Here is a 20,220-nt window from a genome sequence, read left to right as displayed (position 1 = left end):
GACTCTCTTTTACAATAAACATTCAGCACTAAAGCCACAGAGCAGAGCTATTTGGCATTTTCCATTGAAGTGCAAGAAATTAAATAAGTTATGTATTTATTGCTAATGTATAGACTCAAGCACAGTCACTTTGTCAAACAGAAGGAAAGGGTATACACAGGATGTGGCCTCTCTGGGGGCCCCAGGGTTCAACAGAAAATGTCCTCTCGTTCCCGCCCAGCCAGTACAGCACCACCTTAAGAGGATGTGTTGAGTATTCTAGAGTCTGAGGAGTCAGACCTCTCGTCATAGTCATCCTCGGTGTACATGGACTGCTTTGACACAATTGGACACCCATCATCAGGAATGGAGATCCGAGGGTCTTCTGAGGCGCGCGCGGGGAGCACGGGCGAGCTCCTGAAGACGCTGGCAGAGTTACTGGGGAAAGGGCTGACGTATTGCGACCTCAGCTGGTACTGCTGCTGCAGCGTCATGGTGTTCCACAGCGTGACATCATTGGGCAAAAAGGGGCTCGACTGGTTTCTTGCCAAAGTATTCCTCAGCATCAGAGGGTAGCGGGGGGGCTGGGGGAAAGGGTGCTGCAGGGGGACAGCCAAGGGATTGGGCACAACACTACTAGAGTCAGCAGAAAACCTCAACGTGTCTGGGACCCTAAAGGCCGACCCCACAGACCACTTCGAAGAGGAGATGGGGTAGGAACTCAAGGTATGTTCAAAGATGTGCCCATTGGAGGGCAGAACGAGACTGTCGGGCTCTGCAGAAGTTCGGTCAGCTCCGGGGACTGAAGATCGGCTGGAGAGGAGGACTTCCACGGCGCTCACCAGGTCCCCCCCGCAGCCCTTCAGGATTAACTCCAGCACGGTTGGCTTCTGGTTGGGGAATATTTTTTTTAGCACTTCGAGTGGCGGTCTGTTGGCTTTCAAGCTGAAGGGCAGAGAAACGGTCCCAGAGGGGCCCTCAATCAGGAGGTGATTCTGTTCTGCATGGTACTTGGGACTGTCGGCACGGCTCTCAGCCGCGCCTCCGTTTTTCTGGACGGCGTAACCTCCTTCATCCACGGACACTATCTCAGGGCTGTCGGGGGTGAAGCAGCTCTTACTTTTCACCACGTCTGGGGAGCTCCTCTGGTCCGTGTCCTTGTCACTGAAGGCCTCAGTATTGTCTGCTGCACTGCCATCCCCAAGGCGTTCTTCAGGCAGATCTGAAAACAGAGAACAGCTGAGTTAATCCTTCCCTGGTGTGCATAAAAGCAAACAGATGTGCGCAGGAGAGAGTCCTACACAGGCTTTCTTTAAGAGAAACTAGACATCTCAATGGGCTATAATCCTGCGAGCCTTAAACAAAAATCCAAAATATGATGCTGGCAAATGTAAATAACAGTAAATAGAGAGCTGTAAATAAGGATCCAGAAATCAGAGTGATTTCTCATAGTATTGTACGCAGAGAAGTTTGTCATAGGTGGAATGGCTACATGATACCTATAACCACAGAAGATGTGGCTTTCGTAGCAAGTAATCTAGAGAGCCTCGGTGACTTTCCAGGAATTGGGACATGCAAATAACAGTGGAAGAGCACAGCCCAGGGAAAGACAGGAAAATGAGCCCAGGGCTTGCCTTCCAGCTCATCTTCCACAGGTGAGATGGCCAGTTGTAGTCTAGAGACATGAGCAGCTAAAGCAAGGCTAATGTCACATAGGAGATCTTAAAAATTTAAAAGCCTTTTCCCATAGGCTGATTTTGTGTTAAATATGTCTTGTGAACTAGTAATAGTGTGTTTCATTAGGTTACCAGGTACCATAATTAATATAATTAAGATCATTGCAGCAGTGAAAGAAAGCAATATATATACATTGACGTCCTTCTTAAAAAGCCACTTGAAAAGAGCTACCAAGCCAGGAAAAGACAAGGAGGAGCTTTAAATGCACACTGTGACGTGAAAGAAGCCAGTCTGAAAAGGCTACATACTGTATGATTTCAACATACAACATTCTGGAAAAAGCAGGACAATAGAGGCAGTAAAAGGATCGGTGGTTGCCAGAGGTTGGAGAGGAGAGGAGGAGGGAGAATTTGGTAGAGGCCAGGGCATTTTCAGGCCCGTGAAGCCGATCTCTGTAATACTGCAGTGGGGGATACACGACATTATATATTTGTTGAAGACCACAGAACTATACAACACGAAGACTGAGTCCTAATTTGAACTGCAGACTTGAGTTAATAATAATATGTCAATATCAGTTTATCAATTGTAACAAGTGAACCACACTAAGGCAAGGTGCTAATAATAGGGGAAACTGAGAAGGAAAGGAGATGAGATAGATACATAAATGCTATACTTCCTGCTCAATTTTTCAGTAAACTTAAAACTGCTCTAAAAAATGAAATTATTAAGACAAAACAAATACCGCTCGAGGGCCTGGCACATTTGGTTGTCTATAACTTGCACTAGAAGGCAGGGAAAACCAGGCTGTAAATTCTGGATGGTATGACAGGTCGTGGGAGAGGAAGAAAGATGCAGCTGGGGAAGGTTTGTGAAACTGCACGCATCAATGAAACAGTACCTCCTAACTCCAGGACTGCAGGGTGGCAAGAGGTAGGTGTTTATACGAACTATTTTATGAGAAAAGTTCATGGGAAGTACTTAAAGACACTTTCCTGAATTATATTAGAAGGATAAAAATCTTCCCAAATAAAACATAGACTTGCCGTGACGTAAACCAGTTGCTAATAAGCCATTTTGGTGGGGAAAAAAATTACCCAAAAAAGGCTAGTACCACAGTGTGAAGCAGGCAAAAAGGGAGTAGTTAAACTGATTTATTTGTGGTAGTAAATTCTAACAGACTTTTATATTAAAGGAACAAATTCTTGATTAAACAGATATACACAAATTGATTTTATCCTTCTTTAAACATTTACTAACTGTGTCTATACAAAGCCAGGGCAACTGATCTAAAGATGAAAATTATTAATGACCCAGTTGTTGAGTTGTAAACAATCATTTGCCTGTGATTTCTACTGCCCTCCCTGAATCACTTCATTGTGGCCCTCTCTGCAGGCATACCTGATTATGTATAGATACTCAGCCGGTGAAATTTCATCAAAGCAGCTTCTAGAAACCATCTCCTCCTTTTTGCTGTTGTTTATTTTAAAAGTATAAAAGGCTCATTTATGTACACTTTTCTAAAATAAGATGCACTTAAATATAATTGGAAAACAAAGCACTGGTTCTTCACAAAGCAATAAAAAAGTATGTGGGCCAAACACCAATAAATACATTTTTAAATATTCTTAAACTGTATCAGTTCACCTTTCAATCATAAATCTGATATAAATTTTCATCCCAAATTTGGATTTTAAGGAAGTTGCTTCTTTCTTCAGTACAAAATATAAGAGTTCCAAAGTGGGTTTCCTTTGTAGTTAACACACATGATGCAGCAGTATTTGATTTCTGTAACAACTCTGGGATACACTAAAGATCTAATTTTGTTTAGAGAAAATTTGACATATTCTGTATTGCAACTTCTTGGGACTGGAGACCCAGTTCTCACCTCCACAGTGAATGTGGTATTTGAACTCCATATCCTTGATCTAAAGGACAACAACACTAGCAAAAAAGCTGCTATACATTCACATTCTAATCAGCTAGACCTATTTAAATTTTCCTGACTCATGACTGCATACATACCTCTTTGTTGTTACTCTATTATTAAACATTTGAAAATGAGTAGACAGTGACAGTATGTCAATTCAGCACTGGACTGAACACAGAATAGAAAATTTTGGCTCTTACTCAATGGAGCCTGGGGAAAACAAGTCAGTCTCCTCAGAAAAATATGGACATAAAATACTATGTACGCCTAAACAGTCTTCTGATTTCTTTTAAGTTTAGCTTACATTATCTACTGTTATCAGCATCCCAAGTATTTCAGTCTGTTATATGGAAAATACTCATCAAAACAAAATAAAGGGTGGGAAATACCAGGAAGTATAAGACTTGCTCCTAATCTTGTGGAATTTATAATCAAGTTGGGGAGAAAGGATGTGTGTGCAGGGGGAAAAATGAACACAGCCGGCAGGATTTGCTAAGTGTCAAACATGCAAGTGTCACAGTTGCATAGGAGATGGTGAGGTTTTGTTGTTTTTGGTTTTGGTTTTCTTTTAAGCAAGAGAAACAACTGGTTATTCTTGGGAAGACAAGGTATATAAGCACAGCTAGAATGATTAAGACTCAGCTATTCTTAAAAGAAGAGTGTGAACCTAAAAATAGCTTCTCATTTTAACAGGTACCTTCCCCCCTACCTTGGATGAGCTTCCAATACTGAAAACCTTTGAGAAAAATGTCTGTCAACCAAATTCACTCTTCAAGAAACTGTTTCAAGCTCCAAAAGAGAGTCAAAGAACAGAAGTTTAGCTAAAGGGCAATTAGAGAATGATGTTCTGAGTAATCTAATGTGCAGCTATGGTAACTATGATTATTAAAACACTATTTTTTCTCAAGGTGGCAAAGGATAATACTGTCCTAATCAACTGGTACTGGGTGGCAAGATTGTAAGCTGACAATATGAAATTCCACTTTTGTAACTTTTTTTCTGAGTTCTGCAGAACAGGCCACAGTGGACTCTGGGGGGCCAGTGCGGTCACCAATTGTAAGCACCGAATCGCAAAAGCCAGTTTCCCATTGCCTTGTGCTACCCTTAGCCCAGTGTAGCGTGCACTTCTGGTGCCTTCTCAAGCAGTGGTGGTAGATATTGCTGATTCATCCACATTTTTCTCATCAGGCTTTTGGCCTGATCAAGACTCTCCAAATGGGGATCCAGGCTGTGGCTGAAAAGTGAGAAAAAGCTAACTGGACATCATAAATCTACATATCCAGGGCATTCCAACCAATAGCTCAGCACTGTTTTTACTGTACTCAAAGGGAAGACAGAAGACATTGAAAGAAGCGACGGGTGGGACATACCTACAGGCTTCATGCACCTGAGCAGTGTGTAAAGTCCTCTAAGGAGTCATGGATGAGCAGAACCCCAATCGACATCCAAGGCTGTTGAGGTTTCAAAACTGGACAAAGGAAGACTAACCTTTCACCAAGAACTCCTCACCCAACAATACTGTCTGTGGGCAGATATCCAGTCCCTGCAATTCTGTGGCACTACAGGGTCCAGTCCTGGTTGTACTGCTGTGCCTAAACTAAAAGAATTGTAAATTATTCTATTATAAATACCAACTTTCACAAGTAATTATAGAGGGCAAGTTTTGAGCCCAGTGATAAAGTGTAACTTAATAACAGGTGTTTCTTTACATCTCCAGATTTTTTCCTAAATCAACTTTACAAATTGTTCATATTGGTTGAAAACACAAAGGTCTTTCTAGATAGAGAAATGTGAAACTGCCAACTAACAAAATGAAAAGGGAAATACTCTCCAAACATTTTACCCTCTTTCTTCTTGAAACTGAGACCCTAATTTCTAGAACATGAAGAGAAGAGCATATTTAAGCTGATATTATTTTTACACCAGTATGTAGATTCAGAAAGCAAAAACTGCTAGACAGAAAGTAGAAAGAAATTAATTTTAGCTGATATTACAAATCAGGTATTAAACGTGACAAAATCTGTTGTTTCTAGTGCTAAGCTTCTAAGTATTTTGAAAATCTTACTACACTTTCACTTTTCAATATCATATTTTTCATAATATAGACATACAGCCATCCCTGAAATAAACTCTTTGCTGGAGAAAAGGATTATGAAAGAAGTAGATATTCAAGTAAGTGGGAAATTTTTTCCATGAATAATATATTAGAGTCTCTACTATTAATTTCAAAAAATATATATACCGTAACACAGCTACTAGACTTTTAACTAAGGAGAGAAAGTGAACATACACAAGTGACTTCTAATCTAAAATTACAGTTTGAAAAATCTACCTTTTTTAGAATTTTTTCCATGTGAAAATGCAATTCAATTTGTTAGAAAGTTATAATCATTTCAAACATTTTGAGAAAGTCTACCAAGTATGTGAAATAATCATTCTTGTAAGATACATAAAAATTGGAAATCTTTCTGACATAATAGGTGGCTTTTACCCAGTCTATCTTATTATATCTACAAAGACAAAATATCTTACATCCAGAATGAAAACACAAAGCTAAAGGAATACAGGAGAACATTTCCTAGCTCAAAAGTCACTGGACTTTTTCTTTCCTTTTGAAATAACGTCATGCATTTTGAATCGATCGCCATGTCCTCATCTGTTCACTTGAGCTTCAGTGAACACACCTCTAAATAACAGTTCCCTAATGGGTGATTTTCGAAGTACACAAATCTTATAGCAACAGCAAGGTGGGAGCCAGACAGGATGGGGCTTCCAGAACAGAACGTTGTTACCCAGTCAGAATTCTAACAGGAGACAAGTTTTTTACATTTTTTTGTTAACATCTTTATCTCACACTAGAAGTGAAAAATCATAAAAACAAAACAAACCTAAGTGGTTGAAACCTGAACTACAAAGAAGAATAAATTTCATTCTTCATACTCTCCTTTTCTTTCTGACGGGGAGGAAAATCCGTGGAAAGTAAAAATAAAGAACCATGCTTTGCATTATTTTCCCATTCTTTGCTTTTTTAAAAAATTATTTACAATGCTGGCTTAATAAAGTGTGAAAGGATCAGGATGGTTCTTGGGACCAATATTTTTAAGGGACATTGGTATAGAAAGGGTTGGGCTTAAGGAAGTATGGTTTGCAACTGTGGACTCAAATTGCTTGCAAAAATTTAGTTCTGGCCTCTTTCTGACTCAGGAGGAGGCACTTTTCAAGAAGCAGGGGGACATTTACCTATAAACGTATATGTTTATTTGGTACTTAGAAAAATGCAACTAGCTGTTCATTCATCTATCCATGTAACAAATATCTTTAAATCCCTCACTCTGCACCAGGCATATGCTAGTTACGATTATACAAAGATCAAAGTACAGTGTGTTGGTTACTCAGAAGTTTTACAGTTTATTTAACTAATTTGATGCAAAATTTCAAATTTATCTATTCAATCAACATATTTTATAGAGAAAGACAGCAAGTAACTCAAAGGCCAACAGGGAGAAGAACTGTTCAGCTTATGCTGTGTTCTTGAAGGGAATATTGCTGTAAACATTCACATATAAAGACTGCTACAGCTAGGCATACTGAACTAAACAAAGTAATACTGAGTGGAGAAAAGCAGAACACTGATTCCAGATTTGTTAAATTTATGTCTGCCTAATATCACTGGAATCAAAAGACATATGCATCCTGGTGAGGACAGTTTATGGCTTTGTTCACATCATAGAGGTGGAAATCAAGACCTAAGAAAGGTCACACTATTAAGTAAATGTTGGGCAGACAGAGAGAGATTGAATGTTCATAACAAATTCTCACTTGAGTGACATTAACTTGCTGCCTCTGTAATAACTCCTTTGGTTCACATTTATAAAACATAAAAACAAAACATATTTTCTATATATTTGATGAAAGAAATGAAGTTTTTGACCTGAATATTTTTCTTCTTCAGAAAATTGAATAAGGCAAGCATGCATTGATATTCTTGAGGTTCTAGAAACTTCTTTGAAACCCCTATTGTTGAGTGTTTCTCAAATTTTAATGTGCTTAAGTTTACTCTAGAGCTGTGCTGTTCAATACAGTAGCCACGAACCACATGTGCTTATTGAACAGCTGAAATGTGGTCCAAATTGAGATGTGCTGTAAGTGTAAAATACGCATTGCCTTTTGAAGACTTGGTATGAAAAAATATTGTAAAATATGTCATGAATAATTTTCATATTGATCACATGTCAAAATGATAATCTTTTGGCTATATTGGGCTAAGTAAAATACATTATTAAATTTTAAAAAAGAGATTATAAAGAGATTCTATAAAGAACATTCTGAGTATTAAATTTTCTATAATATATATCCTTGTTATTCTGTAGTTGCCATGCTTATTTTTTTATACTAATTAAATTTATAACAAAATGAAGGGGAGAAATAACCCCAACTTAGTTGTTTCAGTTTCCCCTTAGTTTTTTAAGACACCAGTAGTCTGCTCTGACAAGGCGATGACCCACTAAGTGATGACGGTCTTCTGAGGAGTGACATGACTTACACCTGCAGATGGTGGAACCCTGATGACCAGTGCTACCACTCAGTCCCCAGATCACTGCCCGAGTTCCTATGCATGCCCCAGCTCTCTGCCCACTTGCCAACAGTACATGGGGAGACAGGGAGTTTCAGTCGCCTGAGTAGCTAAGGCCTTTGGGGCTGCAACAGGTTAAAGGGCAAAAGAAAGGAAGAAAGCAGGAAGAGAAGGAGGGCAGCAAGAGAAAGGAAGGAGATGGAAAGGGAAGGCGGGCAAGCAGGCAAATGGATTTTTACTGGGCTACGTCCTCCCGATCAAGAAGTGCAACATTTCTCCAAGACCGCTGGGGCCTTTGATTTATGAAGATTTACTCCCTTTTCCTCTGTAAAGCTGTTACCAGAAAGTGCTGACTGGCTGCCGCGAAGAATTTCTCATCGATGCTCTTTGATTGTATTTTGCAAACAAAATGCCTGTTGCTTGGTAACATTTCACTTGAGCCTGACCTTCCCCGAAAGTTATTGCTATCAGATTCGATTTACACTGTCCTCCTGTGATTACTGTAATCTTTTAAACCCCGGAGTTCATCCATCAGGGAAAAGAAAAGTTGGTTGTGCGAGTCAAGAGCACGGCTATCGGCCAGATTTATAACCCCAGGGAGTGTACGCAGGGGGCGGGAGGGGGGCGGTGTTTCTGTTCTGCACCGCGGGGGAACTCGGGTTTCTAGACTGAAAAGGCTCTCATTTCTCCTGCCAGCCCTGTCCTTCGATACACAAGATGGACACCAGCGCCCCTCCGATGCCCACCCGGGACAGCTCTGGCTCCACCGAGAGAAAGAAGCTGGGAGACGCGCACCAGCGTCCCCGCCCCCTCGGGGCCGGTTCGATTGGAGGATCCGAGCTGGACCGGAAGACCTCTGGGCCTAGGGTTGCCAGATAAACCAGCAGGACTCCCAGTTGAAGTCGAATTTCAAATAAACCACGAATAACTTGTGGCATCAGTATGCCCCCTGCAATTTAGGGCGCCCTGCTTTATTTGGGGTTTTTGTTTTGTTTTGTTTTTGCGAAATCTGGCAACCCGAGTCGGGGCCCCCTGCCTTTGCACAGCGAGGGTAGGGAAGCTTGGGAGCAGGCTGGGGAGGAACAGGCGGCTCAGGGGGAAAGCGCCGAAAGCCACCCATGCCGCGCTCCGCTCCTCCGCGCCCGGCGGCGAGGGTCACCAGAAGCGAGCGATGGCGGGACAGAGCCTGGACCCCGCAGGGCGCGCGCGGAGGCCTAGCCCGAAGCCGCAGCGCAGAAGGCAAGGGCAGGCGCGGGAGCCGGCGTCTTCCCCGTACCAGAGCAAAGGGACAATTGTCCAGTTGAGGGATGAAAACCCAGTCCATTCGCAGGGGAGCCGCGCGCCAGCCATCACGGGGTTCCCTCCTCTAGGGGATTCTCCACTCCGAAGGGACAATTGTCCAGTTGAGGGATGAAAACCCAGTCCATTCGCAGGGGAGCCGCGCGCCAGCCATCACGGGGTTCCCTCCTCTAGGGGATTCTCCGCTCCGGCAGAAAAGGTCCCGCGCCCCAGGTCTCAGTCCCCAACTAACTGCCCCCGCACACGGCCCTCCACTACCCGCGTGGCGCAGGGAGCAAGGCGCGTGAATCACCCAGCACGGGTGGTAAAGGCCTGGAGCTGGGAATGTCCCCGGCATCCCACTCCAGGGGCCGGCGCTGCCTGCCGCAATTTTTAGAAGAGATCAGTAGTATCCTTTATTCCTTTCCGTTTGTTTCTTAAGGGCAATAGCAGAGCCAGGCCGCTAGCCCTGACTCAGGCCCCTTGCCCTAACTCAAGCTCTCTTAATACAAGACCGCATTTTTAAATTCATGGTCGCACGCAGGTCGTGAATGACTTCTGAAAGTCTTTCACTTTTTCATTCCCTCCTGGCACATACGGTTTCCCGTCCTGGCCTAGAGGTGTGTTCCAGTAACAGTCATTGCACTTGCAGGTGGTTCTTTTTAAAAATTTAACTAAATAAAATAAAACCTAAGGAAGCAGTCTGGTCAGGACCCATTGAAGCTGGAGGTAGCAAGGACAAAGATGCAGGGGGTGGGGTGGGTGTTGCAGGACAGGAAGTGAAATAAAATAAGGCAGTTTCCCCAAATCTCGTAACTTCTCTCCCTACAGTTCTCTTGTTCACACCTTTTCAGAAGAAAGAAATAAGAAATTCCCGTTTGTTCCTACACTCCTTTTTCTGACCAAAAATGATGTTTTCGATTTCTTTTCCCTTTAAAAACATTTTAAAGAACTTGTGTCCGTGTGTATCCTTATATCCACAGATCTTTCCTCTCTGAGCACCACAACCTGCCAAGGCCCAGAAGACTCTCCTGGAGGAACAAGTTGAGGGTGGAGGAAGGGAGCAGCAGCCCTGGAATGTAACTTCAGCTTCTCACCTTGGCTGTGACCCTTAACTTCCCTCAGCTCTTGAGCACACATACTGAAAGGCTGGCTTAGCTGGTTGAGGCTGCTGATTCAGATATACCAACAGCTGAAAGATTTTCATGCTTCCGATGATATTTTCATGGGAGGAGGGGAGGCAAGGGAATTTAGGGGGAAAATAAGTGAATTAAACAGTTTATATAGATAAAGAAGCTTAAATTAGAATTTTTCGCTCAATCAAATCTAATAATTCCAGGCCAATGACAGATGATAACCAAGACATTTACATTGAAACAAGAAAAAAGAACCCTTCAACCAATAGCTAGAAGTAACAACCATTAGAAAAGGACATTTTTCCTTGAAACCCACTGCCCCATTGAAAGGCATGGTCAACATTCTATGTGGTTAAATAAAATAATGCCCATTCATTTAAAGGATCTGAAGCAAAATTTGGGAAAGAGATTTCCTGCAGCTACAAAACTGAGTTTTGGTGTTAATTTGACACTCCCTAAACAGGGTGGTTTTTCTCCACCAGTGCCTGGCAAACACTTTTCTTGCAGGCTTGTACTTTTCTCAAAGATTTCTGGAGAGGAAAAAAGACTCTGTGAGTTTATGCACCTGCATTTGTATCCAAGAGGGGAGGGGGATTCATTCTCCATAGCTATGTACTTTATGGATCCTTTATCCTGCAAAAGGGCCAGCCGCATTTTTTAGTTCACAAAGAAACCAATCTGCCAAAGCAGATTTGTGATTTGCCAAGGCAGATACTTAGATATTCCTAATAGTCTATGTATTTACTATATGTGTAGTTTTGACATTCAAGTAGAACTTCCCCTCCTCTCGACATGTCTATGTGTAGTAATCTAGGCATCCAGAAGTATCTCATATGCTTCCAAATATGCATGCAATGTTACACACAAGTACACAATAAGAACAACCACAAAAATATTTACTGCATATAGCAACATGCACTCTCATCCAAGCAGTTTTCTCTCCTTTAAAAGTCAAATGGACTTTGTCCTTACAAAGCATTGCTAAGAACTGATCCGTTTGTCTTCCTAATGAAAAACAAGGATCTGTTCTTTTCCTGCCCTCCCCTCTCCCCTCCACCATTGCATTGGTGGTTGGCTTTTTTTTTTTTAAATGGAATTATGGAGTTGAGCCAATAGAAGGAAGAAAACAAAAATTGTGTAAATGAAAGTGCAAGGTATGCGGGCGTGGCCAGCCCTAGGTTCCTGATGGTTCACTCCCCCAAAGGCATCGGTCCAGCCTCTCCTTCTGGTAAACCCTATTCCTTCCTTGCAATTACTTGTTTTCAATTTGGAGGCTCAGACTATACCTGAATACTTGGTGGTTTGTCTGCTGAAATCATTCTCCCCTTTTCATTCCCCCAAAGCATGTATTCCTCCTGCTGTAGTAGCTGCTACTCTACGCTCTTGCCTTCCCTCACTGCCCCCATCCTGGGGTTGGTTTTGGTTTTGTATTCATGATCTTTGGCCTTCCCAAAGGATGGTCTGAAAAGCACAAGATGAGAAAGGAATCCCCTTTTGGACAAAGACCCCCCGAACCCAATACCCAGTTACAGGGCACCACTTGGCAGGTGGCTACTGCAAAACGCTACCTCTGCCACTAACTTGCTCTCATGCCCTGATCCTGGGGGAAATGCAGCCAGGGAAACTGGAAACAGAAAGATTAAGAAAAGTTACTGGCACAGATCAACTTCTAGAGAAGAAACCAAACTCTCCTGGTTAATTGTTCTCATCTAACCTAAAGGAGAAAAAGCAAAACACTTCTCCCCCCTCCAATTCCTCTGAGGCAAATTCATAAATATGGAGAGATGAGGCAGACAAATGAGAGTTAAGTGGGGGACATTACCCAGGGAAATGCTTTCATCGTATCTTGGATTATATACCACAAAATCCCTGTTCAGTAAATACTCTTCTAACCTTAAAATACTGAGGTCTGTTCTTCACATAAACTGTCCACAGTAGTCTGTACCTTCCACACTATATCAACTCAATTGTATTTCCCCAGCTCCCCGCAACAGCAACAGTTTTTCCAGCAGTCAGGGGTACTGGTCTTTTTAGGGGTATAGGGGGATGGGAAGGCAGTATTGTCTACCTCAGGTCTACCTACAGGAGGGTTATAGACCTTCCTTCTCTTAATTCCTATATGCCCCTAATCCCCTCCCTGAGAAGTCGGACCTTTTTTTTTTTCTTCCTATATTTTGTCCCACAGAAAGGGAAACACATGCCCACTGATTTCCAAAAATCAAAAACCAAATCCTTGGGCTAGGCAGGCCAGAAATTTCCCAGAAGGAAGGAGATTTAACTGGTGCCTGCCAGGGCCAGGAGGCCAATAGGAGTGAAACAGAAGGAAGGTGTGGGGGTGCCTGAATCTGCTCACCTCCAGGGCAGAACGGCCATCTCTAGAGCACTGGAGAGGAGAGAGAAAAGGAGAGGAGGACGGAAGGGGAGGCAAGAGAGCTTTTGCTCCAAACCTTCGATTTAGCAATCTGAGGACCAGGTCCACCTAGAACTCACAAAAGAGCTTTCCCGAGGTGGCCTTCCTCACTTACAGATAGTTTGTGTTTTTCCTTTGAACCACAAGGACAGCTGAGGGTGGCCTAGGGAACAGAACCCTGAGTGGTTCTGCAAAGGGAGTTGACTCAGGGCGGGACTTGATCTTCCAACTCTGTTCTCAGCCTTAGTTGCGGGACCTTTTTACTATCAATCAGCAGGGGCTTCTTTCACCAAATCTTTCAAGAGGCTGAAGGCCACAGAGTACCCCCAAGAAAGGGTTCGGGTTCACTCACGTTGGAGATACCGGTGGGTCCTTACTCCGATTCGCCTGGGCCAACAGGCAGCGGGCACCAGTCTCACGCCCAGCTCTGATTCAGCCAAACGTTGGGCCTCAGTTCCTTCCTGACGCCACTGGGTCCCCATCTCCAAATGTGAGACACTCTAAAAACGGCGCAGCCTAGGAAACCCAGACGCACGGTGCTGTGCGTGCGTATGCGCGCGCACGGGTTTTAATTTAGTCATTTCTTGCCCCCTTTATTTATTGGCTTAAGTTTATACTTTTTGTCTTTAACCTAGGGCAGGCTTTTTGCGACCCGGATGCACATTCTCACCGTGTGGCTCGCTGGAGGAGCTTTCCCCGTGGACGCCTGGGTTCCACCTGCGCGCAGTCCAGACTCAAGGCCGGTTTCTGCCCGGAGATTAAGAACCGGCGGGGCAAGGGTTGCGGGGAATAGCCCCGTCAGGCCAACGTCCCCAACTTGGCCTCTGGGTCTCCCTAGTAGAACCACAGCAGGCGCTCTGAAGCTGCGCTCGCGGCCGGCCCGGCTCCCCGCGCCGCGGGCGCTCTTACCTGGTTTGGGGAGCTGCGCCTGCAGCACTCCGGGCTGGGGCTCGGCGGCCCAACGCAGCGCGGCTGCCGCCGCCAACTCAGCAGCAGGGCGCGGCGGTGGCGGCGGCGGCTGGGATGACTGCGAAGTCGGCGGCGGCTGCGGGGCGGCGGCGTCCCCGGGCGGCGGAGGCCCCGGCAGGGCCCGCAGCGAGTCCGGGATGAGGCTCTCCAGGCTCTCGTTGGCCTGTTGCCGGCGCAGCGCTACCTGCGCCGCCATGACTCGCTGCCGCTCGATGATGAGGATGCACTTCTCGCAGGTGCAGTCCTTGAAGCGGCAGTAGCGCTTGTGGCCCTTGAGCCAGGACAGCACGCCGTGGTTGCGGCAGCGCGCGCACTTGGGCGTGCGCTGCAAGGGCGCCCGCGGCGGCTGCGACACCGGGCCGCCCATGTACAGGTAGGGGGAGCCGTAGCCGTTCATGCCCCGGGCTCCCGGAAAAGCTGGCGGGCGGGCTGCGAGAGCGGGCCAGGGGGCGCTGGACGGCCGGGTTAAGAGTTTCGCTCAGGGCCGCGCTTCCTTGCGGTCCTCGGTCCCGCAGCTCTGGCGGCCACGCGCACTTCGGGACGGCAGAAGGTGCCACGGCCGTTCCTCCCGCGGCTTTCGCAGCTTGGGCTCCCGGCTCGGGCCCACGAATCCCCAAGCCGGCCGAGTCTCCGCCGGTCGCTGCTTTGGGCGCGCAGCCCGGCCCGCGCGTCCTCCCTCGCCGAGGCGCTGCGGCGGCTGCAAGGAGCCGGCGAGAGCTCTGGTTAAGGTCTGAGGCAGCTCGTCTGCAGCGCCCTTGCGCGCTTTCCTGGCCCGACACCTCCTCCGCCGCCTTCCCCCCACCCCTCCTCCCTCCCACCGCCACCCCCACCCCCGGGGTCCCAGTCTCCTTGCATTCCCCACCCCACCCCACGCCTTCTTTCTTCCTTCCCTCTCGCGCCCCCGGGTCCCTGCACTTCACCTTCCTTGCCACCTGCCGCCTGGCCACTGTCGCGGGGGCGCTCACAGCCCCCACCTCCAAGCCCTCCGCTTCCCCAGCCAACGGCGGGAGGGACTGCGGCGCTCGGGGTCGCGGCGGCGCACGTGGGGCGGGGAAGGGGAGGACCGGCGAGGGTGGGGGTGCGCTCCCGCTCGCTCCCCTCCCTCGCCTTCCCTCCAGGCCTGATTTGGCGGCACAGAGGCCGAGGCCGCCTTTTATCCATACACTTGGCCACGGAAACCCGGCTCCGCTAGGACCGAGGAACAGAGCGTACCGGAGCTTTCCGGGGACACCCGGGACCCGGCGCGGGCCGATGGGGTTATAAACTGGAAAGAGCCAGGCCCGGCCAAGGCGGGGTGGAGTAAGGGTGGGGGGTGGTATTGGTTCGGGAAAGTTTGGCTTTTTCTTGATTTCCTTTTGCAACACATTTTTTTTTCTTTTGCTGCTGTAGAAGAAAATTAATGTATTCGGAAATCTGCCAGCCCAAGGATGACAACCCGTTTTTCTGGCTATTTCAAAGGGGGAAATAGGCCCCCAAATACCCCCGACACTGGTTTTCTCTCTCCTCAACCCCGTGTTTTAATACAAAACAGTCTGCGTGTGCAGTCCGGGAAAGTGCTAGCAGGGCGTTTGCTAAGTGCTGGGTCTAAAACTTTCAGAGAGCAGTGGGAGGCATAGCTTTAGCTCCGGTAAAGTTCCCGGATATGATCACTCCTCTCCCCAACAGCCAATGAACTATCAAGCAGAGAGCTAGCTTCAGATCCAAAGCCCAGGGACTGCCAATTAATTATGGATAAGGCATAGGGCCACCACCACCACCCGCTCCCCGGAAGCTCTCTAGGTGTGGGCGGGAAGGGGCCCTTGCACCGGGTGACGGCGTACTTTTAGTAGACTGCTATTTTCGAGTTTCTAAACTACGGGTATCCAGTTTGACTCAATGCAGAGTACCGCGACAAAATCACAGCGACAGCTATAGCCCATCCCGACGTCACCCCAAACAAAACAGGTGGATACAGTCGGAGCTAAGCAGTAAAACGGCTCTGTGCGAGGGGGATGGTGTAAGCCCTGAGCCGTGGGTCCGCAAGCTCTCGGAGCAGACCCTGAGAGACGTTGGCGTAGATGAGTCCGCTGCAATGCCTGGCTGTTTCTCTGCACCACGGCCCTTGTCCCCGCGGGGAGGTCGCTTTTTTCTACACTACCCAGGAAGCAAGCAGGCAATACGAAAATGCTCCTCTGCGTTTGCTGTGAATTCAAGTACAGCACGGCCAGGCGCTCCGGCAGCCTAGAGGGGGATTCGGGGAGAAGAGTGTAAAAGGGAACCCAGTTGTGCGCGTTTCTGTTGAAGCCCTTCGCTGTCCCCCACGCCCCGTTTCCGAAGTGTGCGGGAGTCGGGGGTCACCGCGGGTTGTCTTAGTAGGCCGTGGGCAGGAAGCCCTTGCCCTTGAGTCCTAACCCTGGGAGGCCTCGCGGAAGGCCGCGCAGGACTCGCAGACTTCCGGCTCCACCGCAGGGCACCCCCGGCACCCCGGGCCGGGATCTCCCCGGCGCCTTGCGCACACGAATCTCTTGGCCTTGCCTCTTCGTGCTTCCCTCCACTACCCTCCACTCCTTCCAACCTCCGCTAGAAAAAACAAGCCCCGAAACACTACAGCTGGAAGGAACTTCTCAAACTCTCGGGACGGGAGGCAGAGGTCACCCACAGCCCCGAGGGCTCGAGGCGGGGAAGCGCGGTGCTAGCAGCCAGTCGCCTCACGTGACGGGAGATTTAGAGGGCAGCGAATGACACCGAATCTGGAAACCTTCGCGCTGCTATCTCCGGGTCTCTGGGAACGCGGGGACTACGGACATTTTTCAAAGCCGAATTTCTCCCGATTTTCTCCAATTGATTGTCAGCGAAACGAGGGAATACAAAAACCTGGGAATAAAGGGCTTTTTAAAGAAAAGCAGTAGACAGCCTTGCACCAGGTTTGGGGAGGGGTATTCCCACTACCAAGGCGACCCCCTTTCCTCTCTCGGTCACCTAGCCACCCTATCCCTTTGCCATTCAAACAGTCTGGCATTATTTGGTCCCGGGGCCCCCGTTTCACTCCAGTGCACATCGGAGGCTGAGATCGAAATACTCATTTGATATAGCGCAGTAATCCTTTTCTCATATTTGATGGGAATGTTTTCCATATCCCAGTATTTGACAACATCTCCCTATAGGGACAGGTTTGTATTTATGTTGGTAAAATGTCCCCTGCCTCAAAGTCTATTGTAACCCAACACCTGACAAACCCGAGTCCCATTTCTCTTTGCAGAAAGGGTTTATTCAAGCACATAATGGGATCCCAGCAGAAAGCCTTTCAGAACAAGGGGCTATGGTAAACTTCACCACATGAACTCCGTTTCCAGGGCTATTAAGCTTTTAATTGGAAAATAGCAGAGGAAATTTCAAGGTGACTATAACGTGTTAGCAGTTAGCAGGGAGAAGAAAAGCAGGAGCGGGAATGAATGTAGAAAGCATATGGTCCGAATAACATTTAGGTGGAGCAGCCTGCTTCTTACTAAGTCCCGGCAGCTTATACACTTATGGGAAAAATCATCAAAGAAATTGGAAAGGGGGGGAGGAAGGATTACAAGCAAATGTAACCTCACTAAAATGGATCCACTTGCACGCTGTCCTCTGGGGTGTGCGTATGTGTTCAAACCACAATAAAGCGAGTAGAATTGTGACAGGTATTAAGAGCGAAATGGTGAAAGATATTGTGCGTTTGTGGTTCTTTCTCTTCACACACACAGAATGTATATCTAAAAGCTCAGATGCACGTGCCCTTGCTAAGAAAGTGAAAATGTTCTGAGTCGAAATCTGGGAGTCCTGGTAGTTGCCCTCCAACACTCACCCCCACCCCAAGTTAGACTTAATCAAAAGGACAGTTTCATATTATCCTGGATGCATGGCACATCCATACATTTTTGTATGCTGGATTTGTTTGAAGGATTCTCATGGAGGGGCAGGTAAGAGTTATTCTGCAGTTTTAATCGCGACCAAGATGACGCTGGTGGAGGCAGATGCTGGGAACCTGGGTGTGCCAAAAACCTCTGTAAAGGCAGGAAACCTGCCTGCCTTTTCTCTGCCCGGGAACTCGGTTCTCGCCCTGCCAGTGCCTCTTGGCCATCTTCAAACTGAAAAGGGGAAACGCCTAACCATACAGTGGAGCGACCAGCAATCGGCTTCTTGATGTGACATTGTCCTCCCTCAATTAATTGGGGGGAGACTTTTACGCACCCCGAAGCTATTCTCCCCCTTGCGTGGGGTGGAGAGGCCGAGCAAGGCTGGGAGAGACTGAACCTGCGCCGGGAAGGCTCCGGGGGCGCCGCTGAGTAGGACAGTCTTGGGAGGCCATGTCCCCACACCATTTTGGAAGTCCGAGAGACGAATTGCAGTGGACGACGTCTGCTCCAGATCCCTAGCGTCGGAGACCTTTTGGAGCAAATCATCAGCACAGAACCACTTGTGACTCGGCGGGCCCTGTGCAGACCCGGCAGGCGCCGCTCCACGCTTTAGGTTCTCAAACTCTTCAATCTAGGGTCAGCTACAGCTCTCGCCTGTGCAGATTTCTCAGACCCATCCCCGACCCAAGACCGCTCCTGTCCCCACTCTGCGATGGTATTGGGATATCGCTCCCGCTTTGCTTAAGCTCGGGCCTCACCGTATGGCCTCGGACTGGAGCGGGAGCGTCCCCTGCCCTGGTCTTTCGGGCTGCCCTGCTGCGTACTCTGTCCTGGGAGTTCTGGGCGGTGGCCCTGCACACCAGAGCGAGCGCGAGGGGCGCCCGGAGCCGCTCGGACCGAGGGCGTCCGGGCACGTGAAAAATGCACGAGCCGGTCTTCCTTCTCTGCAAAAGAAAAGATCAACTCTATCCTCCCAGATAAAACGAGAGCTGTGTCGACCTTAAAAGAGTTTAAGATTGTTTTTCCCTTACTACTTTAAAATGGAAGAAACAAGACCAAAAGAAGTCTGAGGAAATCGCCTTAGGTGATTTGAGCAACAGTGGGACAAGGGAAATCTCTTTTCCCCGAAGTGGTGTTCTCCAGGAGGAGTTACTCGCCCAGATAGCACTCTGCCGCCGCCCCCCGGTTCCCCGAACAAAGCCCCACCGGGGAAAGCGGGCAAAAGTCGGGGATTCGGCTCTGTGCAAGGCGCGCGGGGATAAACAGGGCAATCGCCAAGCCGCGTCACCAGCCCCCCAGCCGGTGTTGCTCGCACCGAAACCCCACGGAAAGTGGACGCGACGCGCCCAGGCAGGAACGAGGCGGCGCCTCTGCACTGTGGGTGCCCCTCCCGGACCGAGTCTGGGCTAGGACTCCATTCACTTAGATCGCGAGCGAGCCTCCGCCTCGTAAGACTTCCGGGGCGCGGGGGCCCCGCCCCTCCCGCCAGCGCCCCGCCCCCCCGCCCCAGTCCCCTCCTCAGTCCCCTCCTCAGTCCTTCGTCCCGGCCCTCTCCAGCAGTCCTTGCCGCGGCTTTGAACTGTAGAAAAGTTTGCTGGTTGTTTCCCGGAAGGAAAGGGGGTGACTGAGTAAAAGGCCCGTCTGCGTTTCCACGGGGGGACGCGGGTGAGGAGGTGTCTTGGAAAGGCGGCAGTCGCAGAGCCTCAAAGCCGCCCGGCCCCCGCGGTGGGCGCAGGGCCTCGGGCCTTGTTCGCGTGCGCGCAGTGGGAGAAAGGAGAGGGGGGTCCAGTGCGAGTTCTCGTTCAAACTTCCCAGGCGGGCGGCGGCGCGCGCGCAGCCACGACCCCTGCCCGGCGGACAGAAGAGGCCAAGCAGGGCAGTCAAGGAAAACAGCCCCTGCCGCAACAGGCTGCCCTTCTGGGTTATTTTGTTAACTCGCGCTGTTAAAACGACTCGGTGCACAGCGCGAAGATGCGGCGTAATATATATTGTGTATGTGGGAAACTAGTTCAACGCTTCAATTCTTGGAAAGCCCGGGCGGGGCTCGATGTTTTGCCAGGGCAATAGTCTTGTTTCCACGCGGGGGGGGGGGGGGGGGGGGGAGGGAGGGGCGCCCCTGGGCCTGGCCCCGATTTCAGTCTTTGTGCGTGGGTTGCGGAGGGGGCTCCGCTACGGGTACCAACGTGGTAATGGCAGCAGGAGGCGACAGTACCCCCCAGGACGCCAAGGGCCCCCAGGGCGGTCCCCCCCCCACCCCCCCACCCCGCGACTCCAGCCTAGCCGCGCAGGGCCTGCCGCCCAGTCGAGGCTCTTGCAGCAGTGGGTCTCTGATGCGAGGGCAGCGACTGCCAGAGGAGCGGGAAGGGTGGGGTGGGGTGAGATGGGTTACCAGGGGC

The 20,220-nt window shown here is 48.4% G+C and overlaps 1 protein-coding gene across 1 annotated transcript; it reads right to left on the bottom strand.

Annotated features, from left to right (window-relative positions):
• Positions 1–236: 236 nt before the first annotated feature.
• On the bottom strand, positions 237–14,349 carry DMRT3 (doublesex and mab-3 related transcription factor 3). The gene is made up of 2 exons (XM_004459390.2): positions 13,893–14,349; positions 237–1,201 (listed from the first exon to the last, which is right to left on the bottom strand). The coding sequence occupies exons 1-2, from the start codon at positions 14,347–14,349 to the stop codon at positions 237–239; spliced, it is 1,422 nt and encodes a 473-aa protein (XP_004459447.2).
• Positions 14,350–20,220: the final 5,871 nt, after the last annotated feature.

The sequence above is a fragment of the Dasypus novemcinctus genome, chromosome 8 (assembly GCF_030445035.2).
Source record: "Dasypus novemcinctus isolate mDasNov1 chromosome 8, mDasNov1.1.hap2, whole genome shotgun sequence".
In the NCBI taxonomy this organism is placed as follows: domain Eukaryota; kingdom Metazoa; phylum Chordata; class Mammalia; order Cingulata; family Dasypodidae; genus Dasypus; species Dasypus novemcinctus.
This window is presented reverse-complemented; position numbering and strand designations above follow the sequence as displayed.